Below are 26,429 nucleotides of genomic sequence, written 5' to 3'. Positions count from 1 at the left end.
AGCACGTCGTCTGATAGATACATTTGTACATGTGGGGTTCTTTAGTGCAGCAGGTGGTGCCTCCATGTTACCACACATAACTATTGGCCACACCTATTTGCAGGTACTTTCTTGAATCTGTGATTATTGTATTTATAGCCATGGTGAAGTTTTAATTTAAAAAACACCCGATGCACATAAATCCTCAACTTTGTCAACATGTAGCGCAGGGGTCGCCAATAATCTTTTGTTCCGTGGACCAAAAATAGTAATAAAAACAGAATTTGGTGCATGAAAAATACTCACCATAACAAAGAATCAGCAGAAGCTCTGAAATGAAATGTTTGTTTATTCGCATATTCGGTATATTCGATTGTATGCCGACGATGGTGTTCTGTACTTTTAGAGACTTTGTAGCAACGTGTTTGTGTTTTTAGCGTTTTTTAAATGAAATGAGGTCCCTTAAAGATAACTTTAGTGTAATTGCATTCACGTATATACGATTGTATGCCGACGATGCTGTACTATATTTTTTAGTCTCCCTGCTTTCAGAGACTTTAAGTACCACCGTGTGAGCGAGTTTGTTTTTAAGCATTTTTTTACATGACTCATTTTCCCTTTTGAGCAAACTTGACTGAAAACAGTGTGTTAGTGCTTCAAGAGTCACAGGCTAATGGTAGCTCAAAAGAAAAGCTGGTCTTTTTTTCTTTTTTTTTCAAAATAAAAACATCTTTCAGTTAAAATGAATAGAACAGAATTGTTGCTTATTGTTGTCTTTCTTTTGCCTCAAAAGGATTTCCAAGGTCAAGGGTGGACCGAAAACAGGCTGTTACATTGTAGAAAATAGGCGTCAAACTAAATTACACAAGGGGCCAAAAAAAGTTTAGCAGTCCAAGTTGAGGGCCAAACAAAATGTGTATCAAGTACGAGTCTGTTGTAACCTTTAAGTCTTTTTACTATTTGATGTTAAATTTAGCCCAATTATGTTCTTTATCCGATTGACCGAACAAGTTTTAATTCAATTCCTTTTCTTCAACATCATTTTACAAGTCTTTTAGCTCAGCTCAAAAAGTGTAAAGAACCTAAGATAAGTGCACCGATCAAAGAGTTGACATAAAAAAAATGTTATGCGTAGTTTATGTCAATCATCTGGTAATTTGATCAATATCAACAAACAAATTCCTTCCCTTCAACATCACATTTATTCTTATTGTCGACCTCCATTATCTCCTTATCTTATCTTAAACACTGGCATATTTAGGTCACCATATCAACATGAATCTAATTTGATTTTGAGACTATGTTGAACTTTTGGCCACAGGAAACTACTCAGCGTGCCAGATTTTTGAGTCTGACGCAAGCAAGAGGAAACCAGCAACATCTCACCAGTTTTCACGAAGAATCCGATTCCGACACCTGAAAGTGGTTCACCTGGAACACAAGTGGACGATGGGTCCTTGTCTGGTAAGGACCTTCCTTTAGTCCGAGGAGCAGAAACTTTGCTTCGAATAACGAGAAATGACTCCATCGAGATCCTCCCGTTTCTTTAGTAGTGGACATTAAAAGTAGGTCAAGCTAATGTTTACCTGTTGGTTAGCTAACCTGCACAGATCTGGAGAATGACAGACATGATTTTCTCTGATTGAGATCAGCTATGACCATCTCAGTCTAAATTAAAAAAAAAAAAACACAACAGGAAGTAGATACAGGAAAATAAAAGCAGACAGATTCGGAACATGATATAAAAACCTCTGACATCCTTCAATACAGGGTGATTTACTTGATGGCACAGTTAGCTTTCTTTCATTAGTTTCGTTAGCATCTGTCTGTCAGAAACAAACAAAAGTAATAACAATAAATGTTATTCAAGAAACTAAAGGTCGCTTCACATTAAAATGAAACCATACAATAATATAACACAATACAATAAAACCAGGAGGTGGAAGATTAATACAGCATAATAAAACAAACTAAATATGTATAGAATGTTCCGGGGTTTTCTTGGTTCAACGTGGTTGACAAAAATCTGCTTCAAAAATAAATACATAAATAAAATATAAAAATCAAATAAATACATCTTTGGCACATTTGCAATTATGGAAGACAAGAATATTTTTAATGTTTATATCTCAAACATACTTCCCTATTTATATACATTTTCCATTCAAGATACCGCCCGCTGAAGGACAAAATTTACTACATTTACATATATTTAGTTTAAGCTATTTTGGTTTTGTTGTAAAACCAACCTCAATTTTATAATAAGAATAATATATATATTTTTAATTTCAATAGGGATTTACCGAGGTTGGACTGAATCTTACAAATATAGTAACAGGGTTCTTAATGTTACCTCACAATTGTATATGCTAATAAATGTGGAATTCAAATAGAATTTTGACATTGCATTATTTACCATTAGAGTTGACATGGTTTTGATTTTATTTATACATATTTTTCAACCAAAAATAGCATAGAAAGTAAACATACCTGCCTAAGAACTTGTCTCAATCCATTGCTTTACCGATGTCGTATGCGACTTAAAAGAAACAGTGTCTTTGTAATTGCATTTAGGGGATCACAGGGGTCAAACAAGGCCCCAGAATCTGGCCCCCGAATTCATTTCATGCCAGTTGTTTGGCTCACAATCAAAGTTCATTAAAGTTCATGTAATGACCTATGAAGATGCCAGTTTTTAAGATAAGATAAGGCACACATAAACGATGTCAACAATCATACAATGGCATCCAATAAGAGAAAGAATCATGTTGAAAGAAAGAAGTTTGAAGGGAGTGTTTGGTGACATATGAAATGTCCAATAATACAAATAAAATATCACAAATTAGTGATAGATTAATACTTTCTTTTAAAGTAAGTTAAAATTTACATTTATTTTTACTTGTGCCCTTAAAGGGTTATCATAAGTTGTATATATAAAATTAGAATAAAAATACATACTGTATAGTAGAACAAGGGCTTCATTTTACATATAAAATTCATTAAAAAAAAGCCAAATATTTTGAATAAAGAAGAAATGCGTTGCTAACCATAAGTAGGAATTTACTTTAGAAAAGTGTCCATGTAGTTTGTAAAATGATAAAAAAATGTAGATTAACATGAATGTAGGTATGAATACAGATAGAGGTGCGAATGTGTACAAATGAATCTAATGTATCATCAGGCGGTTTCCCATCATGCCGCGGTAGATTCATGCAGCTTATGACTAAGCTGTGCTTGGCAACTTTCTCTCCTGATAGAGGCACTTGTTTGAACACGAGGCACATGGTTTGATCAGTAATCCACGCTGAAATCAACAGTCCAGATGAACCTTTTGGCACCTTCTTACCACCACATTGAGCAGGATTTTGCCCCCAAAAATGCCTTAAGCTATTTAGACTTAGGCTTAAAACCACTAGAAAGAAAGAATTTATTGACTTGTTGTTTTCCGCGTGGAAGGCACGAATCGCACCTTTTTTTCCCCCCTTAACTCTTCAGGAAAGTTTTTTCCAAACTCCTAAACATCTGCCCGCAGATGATAATAACGTCTGCGTGATGTTGCCTGGTGAAATTTGCCGAGAACCATGGCCCCAAGTATTTGATCTATGAGGCAATGCAGTGAAAAGCATAGCCCCCTCATATGAGAACACAACAGTGAATAATTAATAACCTTGCTCCCAATTCCAGGAAAACAATAGCATATTGTAGGAACGCTGTGCTAATTTAACTAGAGGAGGAGAGAGAGAGCAAAAACTACTTTGGCAAAAATTTGAATCTGCTTCTGTTTCACAGTGTTTCGTGACTTTACAGCGTTTTGCGTTACCTGCTGAGCGCGCTGATGTGAGTTTTTGTTGCCACAATGGTCCGTTCCAAATATAAAGAGGTTATTTGATGACTATTAATTGAGTTTAATGTGATGGTGACCTTGCCCTCTGCCCTATGTAGCTGGGATGGGTTTCAGCCCCATTTTGTCATCTTAATGGTAATAAGAAAATGAATAATAATTCAAGTTTTCATTAAAAAAATCATTTTAAAAATGTTGTTGTATTTATTATGATTGTATTTATTTTGATACAGATTAATGTACAACATCATTCGCTTGTGTATTTATCTATAATAAAATATTTAATGAGGTCTATCGAATTGTGTCCAAACAAAATATTCAAGTCTAAATTTTTAACCCATTTGTTGACTCCTGTTTGTCCATTTCAATGTGTTGGTTGACCTAATTTAGTACCCATTATCTAATGGTGTAGCCTAGTGATGGTCTGATGAAGCTTCATTAGCAGTGTCTTTATTTTCAGAGTCCACTAGATGGTGGTCTCTGCACTATTTTCCTTTGTTTTCAACAACTGTTCTTATGAAACATAACATTTTTCTTAAACTGATTGCGCCACCTAGTGACCTGTAAACAACATGATACTGCTTCATGAAGCTTCATCAGCACATCAATAATCTTCAGAGTAGATCTTCTGCGCCTCAACAAAAGGATAAGTCAGTTTATATCTCTACCAGATACCTACATAGTAGGGTTTGACGTCATTTCTAGGGCAGCTACAATCAATAATTCATTGTTAAAAAAAAAGTAGTGCAACTTTAACATAAAACTCTGCAGTGTAGGAAATACACATTACTTTATTTGAGATACTTTAAATCAAGGTTACTTGTGAAGTGAGTTTTTTCATTGTTTGCAATTGCAAATCGAAATTTGTTGTGACTTTCAAACTGTCTTGTTGTTTAATAGTGGAAAAATCTCGCTGGTATGAGTACTCTAATCCGAAGCTGATAAATCTAAACACAAAATCAGTTTTCAGGAACATACTTATAGTCAGTGCGTGACCGACTCTGACACTTCTATCAAAGCAATTTTATTAATTCTTTGTCACATGTATCAAACTCACATGCTGGATGGTTTGCTCAAAATCAAAGTCTATAACCGTAAATATTCCATGAAGTTGACCGTGATTAAGAAATTTGTACCCCCCCCCTCCCCTTACCCTGAGTGTTGAAAGACTTTGACCCCTCTACGTTTCTAAAGTTTCAGCAGTTTTGCCCACTTTTTCCAGTGTAAAATATGACATTCTTTTAGGACTAAAAATCAACATTCATATTGATAGTATTGTCGAATACTTGACTCTGGTGTTTTGTCACGAGACCCCATGACTCTTGACAAAGTTGTAACTGATTTTATTTGTTTTGAAACCAAAATATGTCCAAAAAACCTGCTGGAGTCGACTGTATCCTCTCGACCTCAGTCAATGCAGGGGTTCTCATTGGATTTTATAGTTCCTTAAGCAGCGGGAGATATAATGACTGCCAGTGGCCAGATGTTTGATTGCAAAACAAAGATTAAACACTCTGAATATTTAGATGTCAATTGTTATTTAAATACCTAAATAAAAATTTGTATTTTATTTTTTACATTTTAGATTTTATTAAATGTTTATTGTTGAACATAATAACAGTCAATAATCAGTTTTGCACTGAAAATGGCAATAGATTAGGTTAGATTATATTAGATTAAATTGTAGTTTACGGCAGAATCAAGTCAAAAAAATATAATAAGCAAGAGCACACAAGAAAATTGAACAAAATACTTAAATATGAATACAATACAAATATAATTCTAAATGTAACATGTTAATACACAAATATACAGTCCATACACAATTTACAGTTTTTACAATAAGAATAAAAATAATTATGATTCTGATTTTAAAAAGATGAATGATTTAAATGTTACACATACTTAATTTAAATTTAAAGTATATATTTAGAGGACTATGATGAAATAAATCTAGATTTTAAATCCCAACAAAAGAAATATCACAATTTATATTCATCATCAGTTCTTTTACGTTTTATATTTCAATGAAGTTTAAAAATATTAACTTTTTTCATTTTTGTGTTGCAATTATACTTCCAGCAGCTAGATGGCAGTAGCCAACACACTCTAGCCAGCTCAAAGAACAATTAAAGATTCGGTAATGACTGAGGACGAGAGGATACAGTCGACTCCAACAGCTTTTAAAGCTGATGTTAAGACATATTTTATTTTTCAAAACAAATGAAAGGTGTGAATTGAATATTAATAAAGTACCAGGACAAAACATATGGATATACAGTAAACCAGTCTATCAATATTTTCTTTGACTCCTCCACTGATAACAGAGATCGCAACCCTCACACTTTTACTCGACAAATAAGTACAACGTCCCCAACAAGCGAGTGTCCTCAGAAAAAAAAAAAAAAATCAAGCTTCCTCCTCCAGAGTTTTCTCCACGTGTTTTTTTTTTCAGAAACCATTGTCACGGCCCTAATGTTGTTTGATTAATCAGATCCTCTAAATAGACCTCTCTCACCTGCTGGTGGTACGTGAGGTGGAAGAGCAGGCGCAGGAAGCTGCTCTGCCTCGTCCTCTCCGGGCTGTCAGCTCCCATTAAGGGGGAAGGTGTCATATCTGTACCACAGCTGAGTGCAGATGGCAGAGCGGAGGGGACGGCTCACCGATTTAAACAATGATTAATGAACAGAGATGGAAAACAAATTACATCGGACTATCGGAGGCAGGGAATTGTTTTTTATGAAAATGTTAATTGTGTCTGCCAGGCTGATACCAGGGGTTGGAGTGGGGGGGGGGGGGAGGGCGGAGCCAGAGATCCAAACCCGAAAGGGGGTTTCTGACAGAAAGGTCTACAGCTCCCCTGCCTCAGATTATTGGCCCGCTCCGGCGCGCCGGTGTTTTAATACCTTTGGCTTTAAGACCTCTAATGTGCCGTAACTTTCAAGGTTCGGCTTTTTACGATGAACCCCGCGAAGAATCGTCGCCCACCGCCGCACCAATTAGCGTTATCGCTAATAATAAGTGGTTGTAAGTGACGTGCGAAGGCGCCCTGTTCTCTTTGTAATTATTGCAGGCGGGTGCAGCTGCACTACTTAGGGAGATGATGATAATTATTTTTCTTTTTTTTTTTTTTCACCGCCGGTTGATTATTTAAGAGCATCATACACTCATCAGAGTAATCAGGAGAGAGTGATTAGTGGAAATCCACGAGGCTAACAGCTGCCACATTAAACACTTGCCTCTGTTGCCAACAGACAGAGGTAGAGCCCTCGTGCAGGACAGAGACCGACCAAAAACACTTCACCTTCAACTGGGCGGGTGTCGAGAGGAGGTGATGTCGCGGATCAAGGTCAATGACGATGAGCGTGTTCTTTGGAAACGACTTCTTCGGTTACACTCGCTCGTGGGCTGAACATTACGACCATTTGTTTTATAGGTAGAGATGATTTGAGGTGTTTAAACTCCATAAGTGGTCAAAAAAATGTTTGTGATGGAAGGAATTGTTGTGGTTTTACACGGTTCTTCTACCAAAATCAACTTCTAAAAGTACTTGTGGCAAACTTGTACTTTTGAAACAGTGCCTCAATGTTTGAGTTACGTTCTGTACTATTATTTTGGGCCAGAACAGTGTTAACTCATCTGTTATCCCAGGGTCAAGGTGACCCGAAGGCCTGAAAACAAGGTGAACAACCTCCACATATGTGTTTTTGGAAGCCAGAGAGAGACAAAGATACCACAAACATATATATATATTTTTTCAAACTTAAGTTTTATTAGAGTTTTCCATATTAAGGCAAACACACGTACATCACAGAAAATAAAAAACCAACAACGCAAAAACACAAAATAAAAATAAAAAATAAAAAAATAAAAATGGGGGTTGTTCATGTTTCTTACATGCATCTTTCAATATATAAAGTACACACTGATACAGTCCAAGTATTTCACAGGTGTCGTTGTTGTGTAAACAGAGTCCACTTTTTCCATTTTCAATAAATTTGTCTTCTTGTGTCCTTATCCTGTGGGTTAAAAGTACCATTTCAAAAACTCCTTTGACAATGTAAGTAAGTAAGTAAGTAATATTTATTTATATAGCGCTTTTCGAGACCAGGGTCACAAAGCGCTTTAACAATCAAAACAATACTCAAAACAGTACATACTTCAAAGATCAAGACAACATCGAGAACAACACAGTGAGTCCATTCTTCCACTGTTGGTGGTTTCGTATTGTGCCATTTTTTGGTAATGGCCTTCTTAGCGGCTGCCACTAGTATTTTAAATAAATATTTGTCTTCCTTGTTTACAATGTTTGAATTTAAGCCCAGGTACAAAATTGAACATGCAGGTGGAATATTATAGCCCTAAACATATTTGTTTTAAGGCCTTTGGGTCACCTTCACCCTGAGATAACACAATAGATACAAATAACAATTTTTTTTCAGGGCTCTGGGTCACCTTGACCCTGATATAACACAAGGGTTAACTGCAAAAAATTGATAATTTTTCACGATACCATGTCGATATTAGCCATCACTATATCAATTATTTCATTTTCAAATCACAATTTCCGTTTTATCTTTCAATAAAGTTTGTATAAAATAAAACATATACTGTTTATTTAAAAGAAAAAAAATAATACATGTAAATGTTCACTACGTATGTTCATTTATGTGTTGCAATTAAACTCCAGGCCTCTAGATGGTGGCAGTCATCATATCCCTGGCAGCTGAAGTAACAATTAAATCCTGCAAGAATCCGGTGGTGACTGAGGACGAGAGGATACAGTGACTCCAGCAGCGTTTAAAGCTGATGTTTGGACATAATTTGGTTTTAAAAACAAATGAAAGCAGTTACAACTTCATCAAGAGACATGTGGTCTTTAAATTCTGCAACACCAGAGTCAAGTGACTGATATACTACAAATATATCCTTGTTCCTACAGTATCACAATATATCTCAATATAATGTATGGTTCCCCTGTATCGTGATCTGATAAGGGGGTGATAGTACTTTGAATCACTGTCATGATCAGATTTTTAAGTAAATGTTAATTTTTTTAAACTTTTGTCTGAACTACAAAATAAAGGGTATTCACACCAAAACTGAAGATATTAATACCAAAATTCGCGTTGCTTTTCGATCTGTTGATAGAATGGTTTAGAAAACTCTAAATTTGATGTGTTGACTACCCTGGCTTTTCAGGCATGACATGAAAACATTTTTTTTTGAAAAATCTAGCTGGTTTTAAGCTTGAGGATTTCACAACTTTTTTTTCAAGTTTTTATTTTCACTTTATACACATATTTTTGTAACAAAGAATATCCAAATTCTTCCCATTATACAAGATTGGACCGCGGGGCAGTATTCTGAATTAAAGGCTCTTCTGTTAGCCCAGATATTATATCACATTAAACATACAAAATTCAATGATTATGTAAAAACTGTTGCGGAAAAAATTGAAACTAAATCTACGTTAATACAATTAACATATAAGATGAAAGGTTTACCAACAATACCAACTACGGATTAAGAAAAAACTAAAATGAATTTCATTGAAGAAAAACCCAGAACAACTTATTTGAGAGAAACATATTTAAGATTACCTTTAAAGTTTTTTTTAACGAATATAGAGGAAAAAGAAAAAGAAATAAGCAGAATATAGAGTAAGGATTTTCTTTTAACCACTTAAGTAAAGAAATTAAAGGAATGACACATTTTACATTCAAATGTGAACCATTTAATACACCTTATATATCTTCTTCTTGATATTTCAGCCTAATTTAATATAATGGGACTTGTTGTTGTTGGTCGGGATGTGTACTTAAACTTCAGATTCAAAACATCCCTCCGTAAAATAGTTTGTCTCTTTCTTCTTTAAATGACTTCACTGGGAATCATCCTTTTAAACCGCCATTTTGAAAGTGGGGAGGATGTCAAGTCTTAATGGACTCCCCTCTGGGTCACCAAAGGAGGGACCTGCGCTCCTTTAAACAAGTTTTCACCGTGAGTCGGGAGACGACGTTGCCACGGCGATGTCCGGTGATCACGCTGCTCCGCCTGCCGCTGAGCTAAACTGAAGGGCTAATTCTGTTAGCCCAGATGTTGCCGGAGCACAGTCCTGGGATCCCACTGGGTTGATGAGCTCAATCAGTGAATTGATGAAAAGATGATTTCGTCCCTGTAATTACAGTGTGTAAACTACTTAGCTAGGATTGCAAAGGAAGTCATTTTCTAATTACGCCGGTACCCCGTTGTCTAATGGTGGATGTTTTGTTGTTTTTAGAGAGTGCGGGAGCAGGCGGGTGGAGAGGCAGAGTGTGTGTGTGTGTGTGTGTGTGTGTTGGCGGGAGGAACTTCATAAAGAGGTCTGTGCTGTAAAAAAGACCATCACAAGGGCAAGATGGCTGCCAAACAAGAGCTGATTGAATTATCAGTTAATGTGCCTTGGATTATTTTCTTCTTCTTTTTTTTTTTTTTCTCTCTTCTCCAGTAGATGCAATAGCTTAATGAGATACTGTAAGTGGCATTAGCGAGGCTCCCGCTGTGATTTTGTGATGATTTGTGTAATGACTTTTGTTTTAGTGCCTCAGAGTGCTTCTGCAACCAAAAGTAGGCAGTTTTAACTCACTTTCCGAGGTTAAGCAATCACGAGCGTGAACTCGTTTGTCTCCGGCTCCCAAGTTCTCGCGGAGACTTTTTGACAAGAGAATCTGTAAACTCGCTGATGATGGCATCTGTCTGTGGGAGGGACTGGAAGTGACCGTTTGCACTGGTCATTATGTAGGGGCCGAGCTCCTGCAGGGCTGAGCGACGGTGCAATGTTTCCCTCGGAAACAAACATCCAATCATTATTTTTAACGTGCCATTTTGAGATGAACCGACACTGACCTAAGACGGACTAGTATTGTTACGTGAGTAAGTGCGAGTACAACTCTGTGAAAAACTCATGACACAGAGTTGAACTCGCCAAGTCATTTTATGTGGCCCCGACGAAAGGTTGTCTCTAAATCAAAGTAGATTTACGTTCATGTTGAAAGTGTGATCTATAAATATGCCAGTGTTTTAAGATAAGATAACAGAGATTATTTATGCCAACAGTATGAGTAAGAATGAAAATATCAAACTTATACTTCCTGTTACGTCAACAAACATTTTCTTTGGCCCTCGACTTGGACTGCCAATACATTTTGGCCCCTTGTGTGATTAAGATTGACATCTATGGTTTAAATTACGAGGGGTTTACTAATGGATTTTAGCTAATAACTGTGCCAAACAGGTACTTTTTGAGCAAACCTTAAAGAATGTCGGACTTAATTTCCTTCAGTATTATTTTGGGGGAAAATGTTGTCAAGCTTTTTTCGTCAATTGAATTCTGGGTCTAAATTGATAAGATCGAGTGAAGGCGTGTATGAGTGGCTTTACTACGGAGTTACGATGCAGAGCGAGATTGCGTGATCGCTACCGAAAACTGTCGTAACTATAGTTTTAAATACATGGTTAAAATTTTTGAATTTTAATAAAATCAGAAGTGGTAACATTATCGTAACGAGAATCGGTGCCTGTCCCTATCGTTTAACTTTCATTCATTGCGTTTTTTAAACTTTCGCCACAAAGTCAGGGCAATGAAGGCCAAAAGCTTCATATCCCAACATGCATCTCTGTTCAGTGGAAACAAAAGGAATGTTATCAAAAGGCTTCTACAGCAGCAAACAACAGACAATTAAACAATTTGTTCTAAATTCACAGAAATAAACTAGTCTGTAATAAAGATGGTGATGTAATGAAGTGAAAACTGACCATTGACATACATTTATATTGAAGTATTTTAGTACAAAGATGATATTAATGATATAACTTATACAAACCCCGAAGATAAATAAGAAAAACGGACCAGACAGAAGCCCAGGCTCTCAGTGACCTGCTGTAGTGTCCCCTCTCTCTTAACCTGAATAACTGGGAAAAGCCAGCTTAAGGTAACTAAACTATTAGGTGCATATTGGTCTAGAAATTAATTTGTTTTTATTAAATAGTTTGACCAAATTGATTTTTCTGAAAAAAAACAACTTCTAAAAATATACATTTTTAGACAAATAAAACAAACTGTTTTTGCCCAAATATAGCAAGAACCATCTTTAAAAAGTTAATAAGATATTTTTAGAAAAAAAGCCATAGTTCAGTTTTTCATAAAGAAAATATGAGAAAACTCTACTGCTTGTGTATCAGATACAATATTGTATTGCTCTTTACAATGTAGAGCAAAATGCAAATATAAAAAAAACGAATGCATATCTGGGTCACAATACAAATTAAAATTATTATATTTTCTGTAGAAGGGAGCACATTAGTAATGCAGACAAACAGCAGCTCAAACTTTAAAACAAAGTTGGGAACCATTTGCAGCCCTTGATTCGAGCCCATGTGGTCCACAGCCTTCGTTAGGAAACGTATTCTTAAATCACTGAATTAAAAATATATATTTTTTGAAACTGTAAAAATAAAAGGTTACAAATGTCCCAAAATCAGATCCCAAAAGTCAATTAAAAACACAAAAGTGAAACTGCTCAAATATGGATTCGACATTCTAAACGCTAAAAACATGTCCTTCTTCCTGTCGTCGAGAACTGTTACTCCACATTCCCAAAACAACATCAGCTAGAAAGAAGAAAACAGCTTGAATAGTTCTGGATCCGGCTCCTGTCCTGCTGGGCTCAACCATCTGATGCCGCCTCGTCGTGTGCACCGGTTGCTCTTGTGCAAGGCATCCCCAACTCACCACACACTGTTAACACACCGCGTCGTACGCCAGAGCTTTGTTTGGGTCCAGAAAGAACAGGTGGCCTGTGCAAACATGACAAACTGTTTACACATTAGTGATTTAAATTACATTCCATATGCACGTGGCTGCATGTGTTTGTTCCAGTGTGTGTGTGTGTGTGTGTGTGTGTGTGTGTCGGAGAGAGAGGGGGGGGGGGGGCAAGATGTGAGCATATTAGGGAGACTGTGTTTGTGTTAGATTTCTGTGCGTAGAGCGATTGAGTGAATCAGAGGCAGCTCATGAATGCAGAATTTATGAATAATGCACAGCAACCTCAGTTCTGAGTTCATCAATCAAAAGAGCTTTTCAGAGTTGAATCCAGTCCTCTGACCCTCGACGTTTCACATCTGCCACGATCTTACAAGGGATGATAGTTCGGCCACAGATATGGTAGAGAGAGTAGATTCCTTAGATGTGTCTCGTGGCCTGGGGGCCAAATCCAGCCCGCCAAGTCACTGTAAGTGGCCCGCTGTTCGTTTGGCTTAAAATCAAAGTACATTAATGTTCATATTTGATATGGTGACATATATATGGTAGTCCTAAGGTAAGATCATGAATCAATTAATGGATGTCAACATTTATCCAATGAGAGTAAAGGGATGCTGAAGGAAAAATGATCATTATCAAACCTCCAAAGATGAAAAGGAAATATCGCTGTCTTGTACTTCCTGTTTAAGAAAGTTTAGTAAATATGGCTTCTGTTCGACCACAACATCGACGGCTATAAGATTTTGGTTCCTTTTCCAAGGTAAGGGAGGTCCTAGTATGGGCAAAAAAACCTTAAAAAAACAGGAACAAGACTCATTGTTAGCAAACAACACACATTTTATAGCTTTATTACTACTTAAAAAAAAGACCTTGTGTATGTGTATATATAGTGTATAGTGAATACATTACTAAATTTCCAATGTTTAAAACGACAGTTCCCAGAGGTGGCGCTGATGACGAGGTTGCAGATAAGTTTGCCACATGGGTTAATATCCGTCCCTTGAAATACAGAATTGTGTTAATGATGCGCTATAAAAAACATAATTTTAATGCAGCCATACTGTTCGTTTGCCGCGGCTGAACTAGCTAAGCTGGAAACAAGTGATTTGAAATGAATGATTAGAAAAAACTGTTTTTATGTTGATTAAGTATTATATTTTTGTACCAATCCATATCTGTGACACTATGACAGTAAAACAGTATTTGTACTTCACTTCTTCCACCATAATGATACCAATATATATTTTATAAATTACTTTAAATACACAAATTGATTCCCTTTGAATAATTATTCATAAAAAAGTACAAGGACATATATTACATTTCTGAGCAAAAAAACAAAAAAACAATGACTTGAAATGTTGTATAACTCTATTTAAAATGCATATAAATTCCCATATATTGCCTCATCTTGCTTCATGCTTGTTAGCTGAGAAAAGCTAAGAAGCCTCAGGTTAAAGATACAGAGTAAAGACATTGAAGTGAACAAGTTTATGACCTGCTATATTTTCAGAATTTTAATGATTACTTTTGAAACATCTATAAACTAAATGTCTAAAAGAATAGGTGAATGCTTACCGGACACAAAAAAAGTTTAGTTTATATATGATTTAATGTGTATTTTTTTTTTTAGAAAAAAAACAGTACTGTACATACTGGGAGTTGGCGAAAGTAACCATAGTGTTTCCTGTCTTTGTAGCGTGTTAGCATTTTAGCTTCTGCTGCGAGCAAGCTTAAAATATAGACCTTTTAATACTTTGTTTTGCAACAATTTCTCTTGTCGAGGCTTCAATACAAGATAAGATCTTAAAGTATATTTGAGAAAACTGCACAAATATGACAAACAGAGCAGTGTGTTGAACACCTGCAGTTTCCAATCTGTCCTGCAGGGGCTCTCTGTGGTAACTAAAACAGCGTGACTTATTTCCCGGCTGCTACATTCAAGGCCACTAATCTTTATTAACAAGCAGGAGAAAACAAAGTCACAGGAAAAGCCCAGTTTCAAACAGCTGACTCCCAAAATACCTGCAGCACACCAAAGCTCCGGCTTTATGTTCTCGGGACCGAACACGGCGGACTTTTGATGGTTGTTAGAGTCGCGGCGTGGATTCCAACGTCCCCTACAAATGTGCATGTATTCCTTTATGAGTTCTTTAGCCATAACTCACAAGGAGCTAGTTTGTCATTGCTGTGTGTGCTCTTTCTGTGCTCCCGCAGTAATGAATGGAGCTGGTTAGACTATTCTATCTCCGTCAGGCTTTTTAGGGGGGTGGGTCTACAGAGGAGCTCCTATAGGGCTTCATTAATCCGCCTGTCAGAAAGTATATGGCTGCTATCTTTTTGTGCTGGTCATGGTGGGCAGCTGTGTTAGCGCTGCCCTCTTCCCTGAACACACTCGTCTGACAGCATCGTTGGCCTGCTGAATAGTTTGTGTGTGTGTGTGTGTGTGTGTGTGTGAGTAGGGGAGGTGCAGGGTAATGCAGTTGTTAAAGTAACACATGGAATTCCAGGTGAAAAAAAAAACATCAACCACTCGCAAATCTGGAAAAATCTCTTTAAAGCAAAACTTTTTGTCGCCAAAAATGACACTTTTATATTCAGTAGGGACGAGTTTTATGTATTTTTTACCGGACGCTGCTGCCAAACCATCTCTTTTGAAACAGTACCAATGTTTAAACAAACCTAATGAATGACTACAAAATGTTTAAAAAACAAACAAAAAAAAACTGATTTAAAAATGTCTCAACATGTCTATCTGACTAATTAAAGTGTCAATTTTCGGCTACATTTTGTACTTTCCAACAGGCTCTAAGTAACTGTTCTGCATTAGTGACTTTGCCAGGTAAATTCATATTTATTATTATTATTTATGACTTATTTTTTATCTTTGTTGCTTTTTAGAAAGATGGATGGATGGATAAACTTTATAGTTTTAGGAAATTGGGAAGATTCTTGAGTCAACTTTCATTTTAGTCATTGTTTACCATTTGTATTGGTGAGCGAAGCTTTGGAACAATCTTCCTCTCTCTTTGCGCTTGATGGATCTACTGACTCCTTTAAGAAACATCTTAAGACGTTTCTATTTGTTCAGGCTTTTCCTTGATTTTCTGGAACTCCTGTGTTGTTCTCAGTATTATCTTGATCTTTAAAGTGTATATACTTTTTTGAGTATTGTTTTGTTTGTTTAAGCGCTTTGTGACCCTGGTCTGGAAAAGTGCTATATAAATAAATAAATATTACTTACTTACTTACTTACATTAGCATTGATAGCATGTCGTCATCATCTGATTCATGTGAGTGGAGAGAACATTTAAACATGGTAACCACGACTGTTGAGACGATAGTTATTGCTCTTATTTTACACACCAAACGTCTTCTTCAGGATGATGCATGTGCTGCTATTGAACCAGTTTAATTCGATCCAGGGGGAGCGTGTGACTCGGGGGTTCGCTTGAGACCTTTATCTAGCTCTCATGAGGTCAGGGTGAGTGGGTGTCGTTTATATGATTCACAGAAATATATAAACAACATTGATTTATTAAATTCAAAATGAATGTTGCCGTACCCAAGTCCAATAAATACTACTAATAAATATTTTGAACACAACAGGTTTATCATTGCAGATGTGAAATCCCATTAAATCATCGATACCAGAGTAAAAAAATTAAAACACTTTTTTAATACGTGCTGTAGAGAGTTTATGGACTCAGTGCATGTTTTTGGCTGCTTTTCTCTATGACTTACTTCAAATAAATAAAACTTATTTTCTATTCAATTATGTCTTTTTTGATAATACTTTTCCACATCAAGCTTTTGACAGTAAATTACTTTGATTTTTTTTTATTTCAAGAATTTGATCACTTGTCATTTAAATGTACTATTTACTTTTACACATACAAACGTTTTTTATTCATGGTATTTTCAACCATTGAAGTCATGTGTGTTCCTTATCTTTTATTTACCTAACAAGTAAAAAAAAGATTATTATCCCCAAGTCCTGGTGATGAATTTGACCAGCTGAAAAAATATCTACTGTCAATCAAACAAGGGGCCAAAATGTATATTTACCAAACAGGAAGTAGGAGTTTTATATTCTCTTTTCTTTCTGTTCTTGCTGAATTTATCTTAATAATCTACTTTTTGTTCTTCTTAACCCTTAAGATGGGGATACGACAAACACACTTTTTCAGGGTCACCTTGACCCTGAGATAACACAAGGGTTAACTAAAAAAAAAGGTCACCAAACACCAATAAAAGCTTTTCAATGAGTGCAGATGGAGCGATGTAACGTGACTAAATCTTCTTTATTTGTATCTAAACCGAGGTTAAAAGATTAAAAAGGAAAACTCACTGTATCTATAAAAACTGTATCTACAAATAGAAACATCCACGACTGTCGCCTTCTGCATCTTAATCTGCTCTTTTGTTGTGAGGCAGCATTAGAGAGTTTACAGTTTGTGCTGCAGTCAGTTTCTCTGCTCAACCGAGCAAACAAATTATTAATGCTTCGCAAGTGCCGTAAAAAAAATATGCACTTGTGATCTATAAATCTAATTCATGTGCTTCATTCCTGCGTCACCTCACAATAGATTTACAATATTGTCCATCCATCCTCGCTGACGATCCGCCGCAGCCACAAAACTTAAAAGATTGCAATTCCACTGCCTTCTGGAGGAAAGGTTGACCAGGCTGTGTTTTCTCAGCGTTAAATCATGTTTTAGAAAATTAAAGATTATTGATCTATTCCTCATCGTCTGATCAATCTGATGGAAAACATTTTAATCTCGCGGTGACGTGAAGCCTCTACGATGCTCAAGTTAATCCCGGGAATGTCTATTTGGGAAGTATGGAGTGTTTTCTAATATGAGACGCCGGCCTCACTCTCTGGCTGTCAGATGTGATTAGATCAGAGCTGGATCTTTACATTGATCTCAGCTCTGAGCCGACATGCTGCTCTCAACAGCTGTGGCCGCGCAGCTTTCATCTGTATTTATCATTCGCTCGCGAGCTTGTTATGGACCCGGCGGCACCGGAACCAGCGGCAGGTACCGCAGGCAAGGAACAACTTTAGTTGAGATGACATTTAAGTGTGTCTGGAATATACTGGGGCCTGCTTTTTTTTCAACCGGGATATTTTCATGCCCTCACTCAGACGAAGCAGAAAGTTGATCAATAATCATTGATCCGGTCTGTCTTCATATTGGAAAGAAAGAACTATATCGCACAGTTTAGAGTCCGGCGTGACATTAATAGAAGCAAAAGCAGTTTGAGCTTGAATTACTGAGAGGTGGATGGACTGTAGAGAGAAGTCAACAGAAGTGAGGGATGATTGTAAAAAGATGTTCTTTTTTAATAGTCGAGGTTTTGTCTTTTAAAGGTTGAACTTTAAAAAAATATTGATATTCATAAACCTGTAAAATAAAATTGCTGTATTTGACGACTGTATTCATTTTTCGCGTGACAATGTCTATATATATGTAATAGGGTTGTGTATTGGCAAGAACCGGGCGATACCATATGTATCTCGATACAGGGGTAATGACACACTTTTTTTTTCTTTTACTGTAGTAACAAGGATATATTTGTAGTATTGTCGAGTACTTGACTCTGGTGTTGGAGTTTTACAGACCACATGACTCTTGACGAAGTCGTAACTGCTTTTCTCATTTGTTTTGAAACCAAAATATGACAAAAATATCAGCTTTAGAATCGACTGTATCCTCTCGCCCTCAGTCAACACTGGGATATCAGGTTTTTATTTGGTTCTTTAGATGTAGAAATAGCTGTCATCTAGCAATATTTTTTTTTAAACTTTATTGAACTGCAAATTATTAAACAACTATTGTAAAAATTACAATATCAGAATCAGAATCATTTTTCTGAAAGCCGTAGTGAAAACTATTTCTGTTGGCAACAGCTAGTCAGTAAGTAAAAAAGGTGAAAATATCGCTATGTCAATATATCCACTATTTATTTTCACAGTACTGTATCGATAGTCGACAGCACTGTAAAAAACTTTTAAGATGTTTTTTTTGGCTTGAATCATATTTAATTGCTTACCATAGTTAATTTATGGTTTACAGTTCAATAAGATGTATTTAAAATAATTTATTAGATTTTATAAATTACAATTAACGTGCAAATATTCAAACTGTTTGTTTTATTTTTGTGTAAATAAAACTTGCTAGATGGCAGCAGTCATTATGTCCTCCGAAGCTGAAGTAACAATGAAATCCGGCAAATCCTGCCTATGACTGAGGACGAGAGGATACAGCAGCTTTTAAAATCTGAACATATATGTATATGTTTCTAAACAAATGAAATGAGTTACGACCTCGTCAAGAGTCATGTGGTCTGTAAATTCTGCAACACAGAGACAAGTACTCAACAATACTACAAATATATCTGTTACTACAGTATCACAAAGTATTCTCGTCAATACACACCCCTAGTATGTAAGAGTATGTAAATGCATGAACATTCTCAGCATCACTTAAGTAGAAGCATCAGACCAAGCCAGGAAGTACTGCCAGGAAAACAATATGTTTTGTATCCATGAACTTAAAATCAATCAAAATGATCAGAAATTAAGTTTATCCTGCATGTTTTAATATTGTTTTAAGTTTTTTGATATCTTTGTCATATTTTATGACACCTTTTCCTCACGAAAATCTCAAAATTACCTTTTTTTTATTTACCAGTTTGAGTGAGGTTGTTCTTACAATTTCATGTTTGTATTCTTTCAAAGTAACACTTACGCAACACTACATGTTTTACATCAGTAAAAGTCAGAAAAACTTTCTTATATCTTATTGATCTCTGGTCCGTGCGTGGCTGCCTGCCTGATTTCTGTTTAGTTTTTGTGTACATCATTTTCACGACTGACCCGTGTTGCGGTCCAGGATGATGTAAGCTTGTGTTAATTCAGTCCGGACAGTGCCGGCTTTTGTTCTGTGCCCTTTGGTGCTGCCGTCGAGCTGCGCCTCGCTTATGTGACCTCTACCATTGTAGCGCAATGTGAATCCGAAGCTTTGTTTTGCTGCTGGAAAATTGCAGCTGGGGCGTGAAGAAAGTGGAGCATATTTTACTTTATTTTTCCCATTTCAGTATTTCCCATCTAATTTTAGTTTGCATTCCAGCATCATTAAGTTGTTTATTTCTTCCCGGTGACATAATTATCATGTAAAAGGTTTGATTCAAATTAGCATAATTTACAGACCTGCTGAAAAACAGCGACGCTACCTTTAAATTCTCTTGTTCGGGAACCCGAGAAGGAAGTAGACGCAGAGATTTTTTGATGATCGCTGTATTATGTGTCAGTGCAAAGATTCTCACTTTACCCTTTTAGTAAAGATGAAGTATTTGTTGAGGAAGCCTTTGTGGTTCTACTTAATCAGCATTTTTACAGCCTCCAACAATAATCTAAAACCACATGTGTACTTAAGACAGGATGAACAGTCAAAACCAACCTTGCTCTATTTCCTGACCTATTTTTGTTGCATCACTGGCATCACATTGAAGTTAAACACTGAGTTTAACTACTTTTCTTGGCTTAAGGGGACATGAGCACAATTCTTTTTGGTGTTGTTTTAATGGTAACAAGTGCACTCGTGACATACAAATGTGTCTTGAACCTCAGTGAATTCAATTTATTACTTTTTTCTTTCCAAAATATGTTCATTGAGAAAACATGCATACAATTGCTCAGTAATATTGCTTTTTTCCCTTTGCTGAAACAAGCGTCTTATGTAATGGAAAAAAGTTATTGAAACAGTCTAGATAAAATATAATTGACAAGGAGAAAAACAATGATCGAGAGAAACAATAACTTTAACAATAACAATAATGAATTGATTGATTCATTGATAATGATAAAAAAAACAACAGCCCAAACAACAAGGAAGAGAGTGAAGACCTTAAATAAAAAATATGAAACCCCTACATACATGAATCATATATGTATATCTATAAACTTCAACCCCACCTATACACCTACTTCATATGATCCTGTGTTCTTTTTACATTTGTATTTCCTGTCTTTCAGTCAGGTAAAGTAAGTCACCAAAGTACAAAATTAAGGGCTTGCATTTAATAAAAATAAAAATATATTTGTAGAATTGTTTATTTCATGTTTTATGGTGCAGACCACCACTTATGTTAGTTGTGCCAAATTGTCGGGTTATGAAACTGACTTAGAACTAAAACTCAAAGAAAAATCAGAGCTGTTGCCGTAACTTTAAACCAATTGTTTAAAGTCATGGCAATTTTACTTGTACAAGGAGAGATTAATACAGACTCTTCTCGTATAATGTCCAATTTCACTCTGAAGCAACAAATGTTTCTGTCGCATCTTTATACTCCATCTTAAGTTATTGATTATCCGGGCAACAAAAGCAAAGTTACAACCTGGAAAAACTCAGACTGGAACAAATTACAGCTGGTCTTAAATGAAGCATATAAGAGGATAGTGTTTTTCCTAATGGTTAATCTGAGTTAACCCTGTATATGTCCTTTTGAAACATTACCCCACATTATTTTCGCAACTTAAGCCATGCAGTGCTTTAACACACAAGCAATGATTAACATGTATATACGTGTGGTTGACAAACGCCAAGTCATTTTTCTTCATATATAAAGAAATATATTGACACAGTTACTCAGTCAGTTAGATTTCCCCCTTTTACTATAAGAATAGAAAAGCCAAAGACTATACATCAACAAAGAAGGCACTGAGGTACTGACCAGTACTGACACAAAGATCTTCTATCGCTCTATTTACTCATGTTTTCTTCTTCTTCTCCTTCTAGGTCTTTCACGAGTCCTGCTCCAGTTGACTAATCACCATCTGAAAGTATACACTTATGTGTTAACCTGTCCCAGACTGACATCCTTGACCACTGCACTGTAACACCAGCCAGACTTTGGTAAGGACAGCATCATTAGCCTGTCCACTCATCCAACTACAAGCCAGATGGCACTTCTGGCCAATCAAATCATGGACGCCAGGCTCCTTAATGGCGTGAATGGAAGAGTTGAGCTCTCTCACTTCTTTCGTGTTTCCAATCAAAGCCTGATTTCTCATGTGAACTCTGCGCAGGATGATAGCCGCAAGAACAGGAAGTATCCTTGCCCACTGTGCGGGAAGCGATTCCGCTTCAACAGCATCCTCTCCCTTCACATGCGCACACACACCGGAGAAAAGCCTTTCAAGTGCCCGTACTGCGACCATCGCGCTGCCCAGAAAGGTAATCTGAAGATACACCTGCGTACCCACAAGCAGGGTGTTTTGGGCAAAGGCCGCGGGCGGATAAGGGAGGAGAACCGGCTGCTTCATGAGCTCGAGGAGAGGGCGATACTGAGGGACCGCCAGATGCGAGCTGGTCAACAAACATCGATTATATCGCAAATCCAGCAAACCCAATTGTCTCAAATACAAAGCCAGCTTATCAACAATTCTTCGGCAAAGCAGTCCGAAACTTCTTCAAATTCTTCAGTGACCCTTGAGGACCAGGCCAACCCTACACCTACTGGTTTTCGCTGCTCGTTCTGTAAGGGCAAGTTCAGGAAGCAGCAGGAGCTAGAGCGCCACATCCGCATCCTCCACAAGCCGTACAAATGCACCTTGTGTGAGTTTGCCGCTTCACACGAAGAGGAGCTTATCAGCCATGTGGAGACGGCACACATAACCCCTACAGAGTCTGGTGCGGGACAAAAAACACTGATCGGGGCCAACGATAAGGGAAAGCCCGTCGGTGAATTTCCCTGTGAGATTTGTGGCCAAACGTTCAGCCAGGCTTGGTTCCTTAAGGGCCACATGAGAAAACACAAAGACTCGTTTGAGCACAGCTGTCAGATATGTGGGCGACGTTTCAAAGAACCCTGGTTTCTCAAGAACCACATGAAGGTCCACCTGAATAAGTTGGCTTCGAAGAGCAACCTTCCTGCAGAGTTTGACAGCTCTGCTAACTCACGTAATCTTTCACAAGATTCTCAGAGCAACCTCTATACGGAGTACATCTCACGTATTCCCCACAGGTTCCTCATGGCTGACAGAGTGGACCAGACAGATTATAACCAGATACTGGCCTCGGCGGGGGTTGACCAGAAGGTCAAAGAGATGTTGGGGAGAATGATTTCTTCTGGTCTAGGCCATGTGACGGATGAGAAGATTGGTTCCTTGATGGGTCTTACCCATCTTTCCTCTCCGCTGAGCTCCAGCAATCTGGACTACCTGCAGAGAGTCATCGCCAACAGAGATACGGCCAGCAACAGCAGCTACCCCGGCTGGCAGATCATGACACCCAGACTTCCTTTGGACCAGCAACTGTACATTCCTAAAGATGAGCCGAACCAGCAGAGCTCCACCTTTCTTTCGCAGAGACATCCCGTTGAAGATAATGAGAAAATGAACCAGGGTGATCCAGACGCCGACAACATCAGTAGACCGAGCAGTCAGGGCAGTCTGAATCATTCTGGACCGAGTGAGATCCTGACAGAAACAGGAAATCCCCACCTTGGCGTCAGCGTGGACCCTCGAACACAACCTCCATCTCCAACCTCAGGTAAATTGTTACTTTTTATTTGTTTAGTTAGTTCGTTTATTTGTCAGGCACTTCTAGACTACTAGAAATTCAACTAGAGAAAAAGTAGCAGTACAGATAGTAATAGTATTAGTACAAGGACTTTCTTTACAATGGCAATTTTTATTCATTTTACTAATTATAAGTTAACATACTTTTTATTATTGTTATATCCAAATTAAACCTAAGCAAAGGAGGCAAATATTTTCCAGATCCTAAAGTGTTGATTCCCTGTTTACATGATTCAATATTTTGCTGTTTTGGATTCCCATCTGGATCTTGTATTTTGCTCGGTTTCTACTGGGTTGTGCAAGCGAGTTCCGGTATGATATGGCCATCGCTTTTCTCTCTTTTCTTCCAATATTGTTTTTATTTAATTTTTGTTTATGAGAAAAGTCATACAACCACAAAACAAACAAACACACCATCCCATCCCCAAATAACTAACAATGTAGTTATTCCTTTTAAACTTTAAAGTTAAAGGTTAATCATAAAAATAACATTTCTTATGGTTAGAAAAAGGTACATAATTATATAGATGTGGGTGAAAATGAGAGTCTGTGCTCTAAGTGCTTTTCTATTTTAACGACATTGCATAAACCTTCATATTTAACAATTGAAAATAAATTATCTTCAGACGATATATATATTTATTTGATTCAAGTCATAAAACTGCCATTTATTATAGCACTTAAAAATGTAATAAAAAAGAATACTAAAAAAACACTCTTTAAATCCTCGACACACCAAAATAAAGATGAAAATATTATGATTATATTTGATTAATTTCTGGTCTGCTAACAAACAAAATGACCGAGGGTGAACTTTGAACTCTCCCACAGTTAATAGTTGTAGCTTGGTCAACACAAGCTGAGAAAAATGTTGTTAAATTCTCCCTCCGTGGTGGCGGGGGAGGCTTTAATTGATAGTTTACCATGTCTAAAAGTACCGAAAGGGTTAATTTGCAATAAAGTTCCTGGGCGGATTCAAATTAGAGATTTTTATGTGGTACAAATCTTTGCCCGCAGGCTCGTACATTGTTGTTTCACTGTCTACCCAACTTTATGGAACACAGACGCACTGGCGTACTTTTAATTATTCACCTTCTTTATCTTAACGCGGCTCATATTCCTTAATATTTGCGCGATGGTTTCTCTCCCGGAAGATAATAATAGCTAAGTGACAGCCGTGACCTCGGCTCTCATCCCACTCGGTGTAGGTGGACACACGGAGAACAGGGTCAGCGGATGGAACCGTCATGAAATAGCACTTCTTTTTTAAAGATAATAGCACCGTGTTGAATCGTCGGGATCATTTGTACCCTCCACTTTATATCCGTCACGTTCCCACCCCTTGCCTACGGGGGCACAAGATGTTAATGCATGCCATCTGGTGTTTTTAATGATTTGATATATACCACCCAGTGATTTTTATGATTTGATCTACCACCTGGTAGTTTTATTGATAGTCTTCCGTTCCACCTGGTGATGTGGATGATTCGGCTCTCTGGGTAAATGCCTCTTGTGTCACGGCGTCATGCTAACACGCTATCGTGAACTTAAAGAGCTGCTGTAATAGAGTTAAGAGAAAAAAAAGGAAAATTAACTTTCTTCATCAGTGTTAATTTTCTTTTGTGAGCACCTGCTCGACACTATAATGCCCTTAAAACTGCAGTTCCTTAAGGGAATGCACATTTATTTTGACATCCATAATCTGGCCTTCAAAACATGGACTATAATTAAATTGAAAGAAACCTTCTCTACACAGAAAACTGTTTACAATTATTTGATGAGGTTTGTTTAGTAACATCTCACCTTTTGTTTTTAATTGCTTTCATGAAGCTGCACCTTTGAATGTAAAAGAATCATGTGTTATGATAAATGAGGATATTCACTACAATTTTAAGTCTGAATATTATATTTTGTTTTATTTTATCCACTGATTCAAATGATTATACTCCCAATTAGTTTTATAATGTAACAATCATATGTTTTCTTTATTTTATAATTTAATCTCATTTCCATTTCTAGAATATTTATTCATTTATTTTAAAACTTAAAGAGTCATAATGTGGAATCATTTATTTGCAGTATTATTTTGATTTAAAAAAATATCCTTTTTTATTTTTCACTAAATACATTCTAGCTTTTAGTTAAATTTAAAGTACATTTAGATATGTTTTGTTGGAGCCATTACAGGAGTTCATAGACGTCCTTTAAAAGATAGAGTATAACCCCTAGTCTTGCTGCTATTTAACCCTTGTGTTATCTCAGGGTGACCTGAAGGCCTGAAAACAAATGTGTTTGTGGTATCCCTTGTGTTGTCTCTGGTTCAATGTGAACGGCCTTCACCACTGCATGTATTTTAATGAAGCCAGGGAGATCATTCAGCTTGACCCAGAGGCAACACAAGGGATACTACATACATATTTGTTTTCGGGTCACCCTGACCCTGAGATAACACAAGGGATACCACATACACATTTGTTTTCAAGCCTTCGGGTGAACTTGACCGTGCGATAACACAAGGGTTATAAAAAAGACCACTCAGTGTTATCTTTAAAGAGAAAAAACCCATAATAATTCTGTTTTATTTGAATTTGAAATGCTAAGCTAACTGCTACTTGCTATATTTCTTTTAGCCTAGTTGAAGTTCATCATTGATGGAGGGAACGCTGTTGCCAGTGATGAGATCTGAAGCAGAATTCTATCCTTGACGGACAAGAGCGTCTGCATCGATTGTTCGAAGTCCTTGAAATTGAGCCTTGGAATAGTTTTTTTTTAAACGAAGGAACGGCTCATCTAGTCGAGGAGCCGAGATAAGTGGATCACGTCTAATCTCATTGGATATTATTCTACACAAACATCTGCATATTAACGTGTAAATATCCATGTGTAACGGCCAAGAAGAACAAAAAAAAACAACTTCTTTTCACTTTCTCCTCCCCGACATCTCCATTCGTTTAGAGGATTTGAGTTCTGGGATGGCACATTTGGTATCAGACTCTAATTTCAGTCAATATTAAGCATGGAAACTAATTCATTGTAAAGGTCAGGCGTCATTGCTTTAGTCAATGATGGATCCGGCGGGCTCTTACTCCCCCTCTCCCCTACACTCTCCTCCTCTCCTCTGTTCTTAGTCCTGTGTAATGGTAGACTCACTCTGGGGGCTTAGCAGCGCATTGTTTAGCTCTGACAATATATCCCAGAGACCTCTGCAGCTGCTC

General features: G+C 37.0%; 1 protein-coding gene across 3 annotated transcripts in view; it reads left to right on the top strand.

The window, feature by feature from the left end:
• LOC148073944 (zinc finger protein 536-like) overlaps positions 1-26,429 on the top strand; it is a 50,544-nt gene that overhangs the window by 1,612 nt on the left and 22,503 nt on the right. For 2 of the 3 annotated variants that reach the window (XM_087798129.1, XM_087798131.1), the window contains exons 2-3: positions 1,301-1,443; positions 21,431-23,185. In XM_087798129.1, coding sequence (XP_087654255.1) covers positions 21,595-23,185 — 1,591 coding nt within the window. In that variant the 5' untranslated portion in view covers positions 1,301-1,443; positions 21,431-21,594. The remainder of the gene's footprint in view (positions 1-1,300; positions 1,444-21,430; positions 23,186-26,429) is intronic. The other variant, XM_087798130.1, reaches the window with a different exon arrangement.

The sequence above is a fragment of the Callionymus lyra genome, chromosome 8, assembly GCF_982586985.1.
Source record: "Callionymus lyra chromosome 8, fCalLyr1.hap1.1, whole genome shotgun sequence".
NCBI lineage: Eukaryota > Metazoa > Chordata > Actinopteri > Syngnathiformes > Callionymidae > Callionymus > Callionymus lyra.
This window is presented reverse-complemented; position numbering and strand designations above follow the sequence as displayed.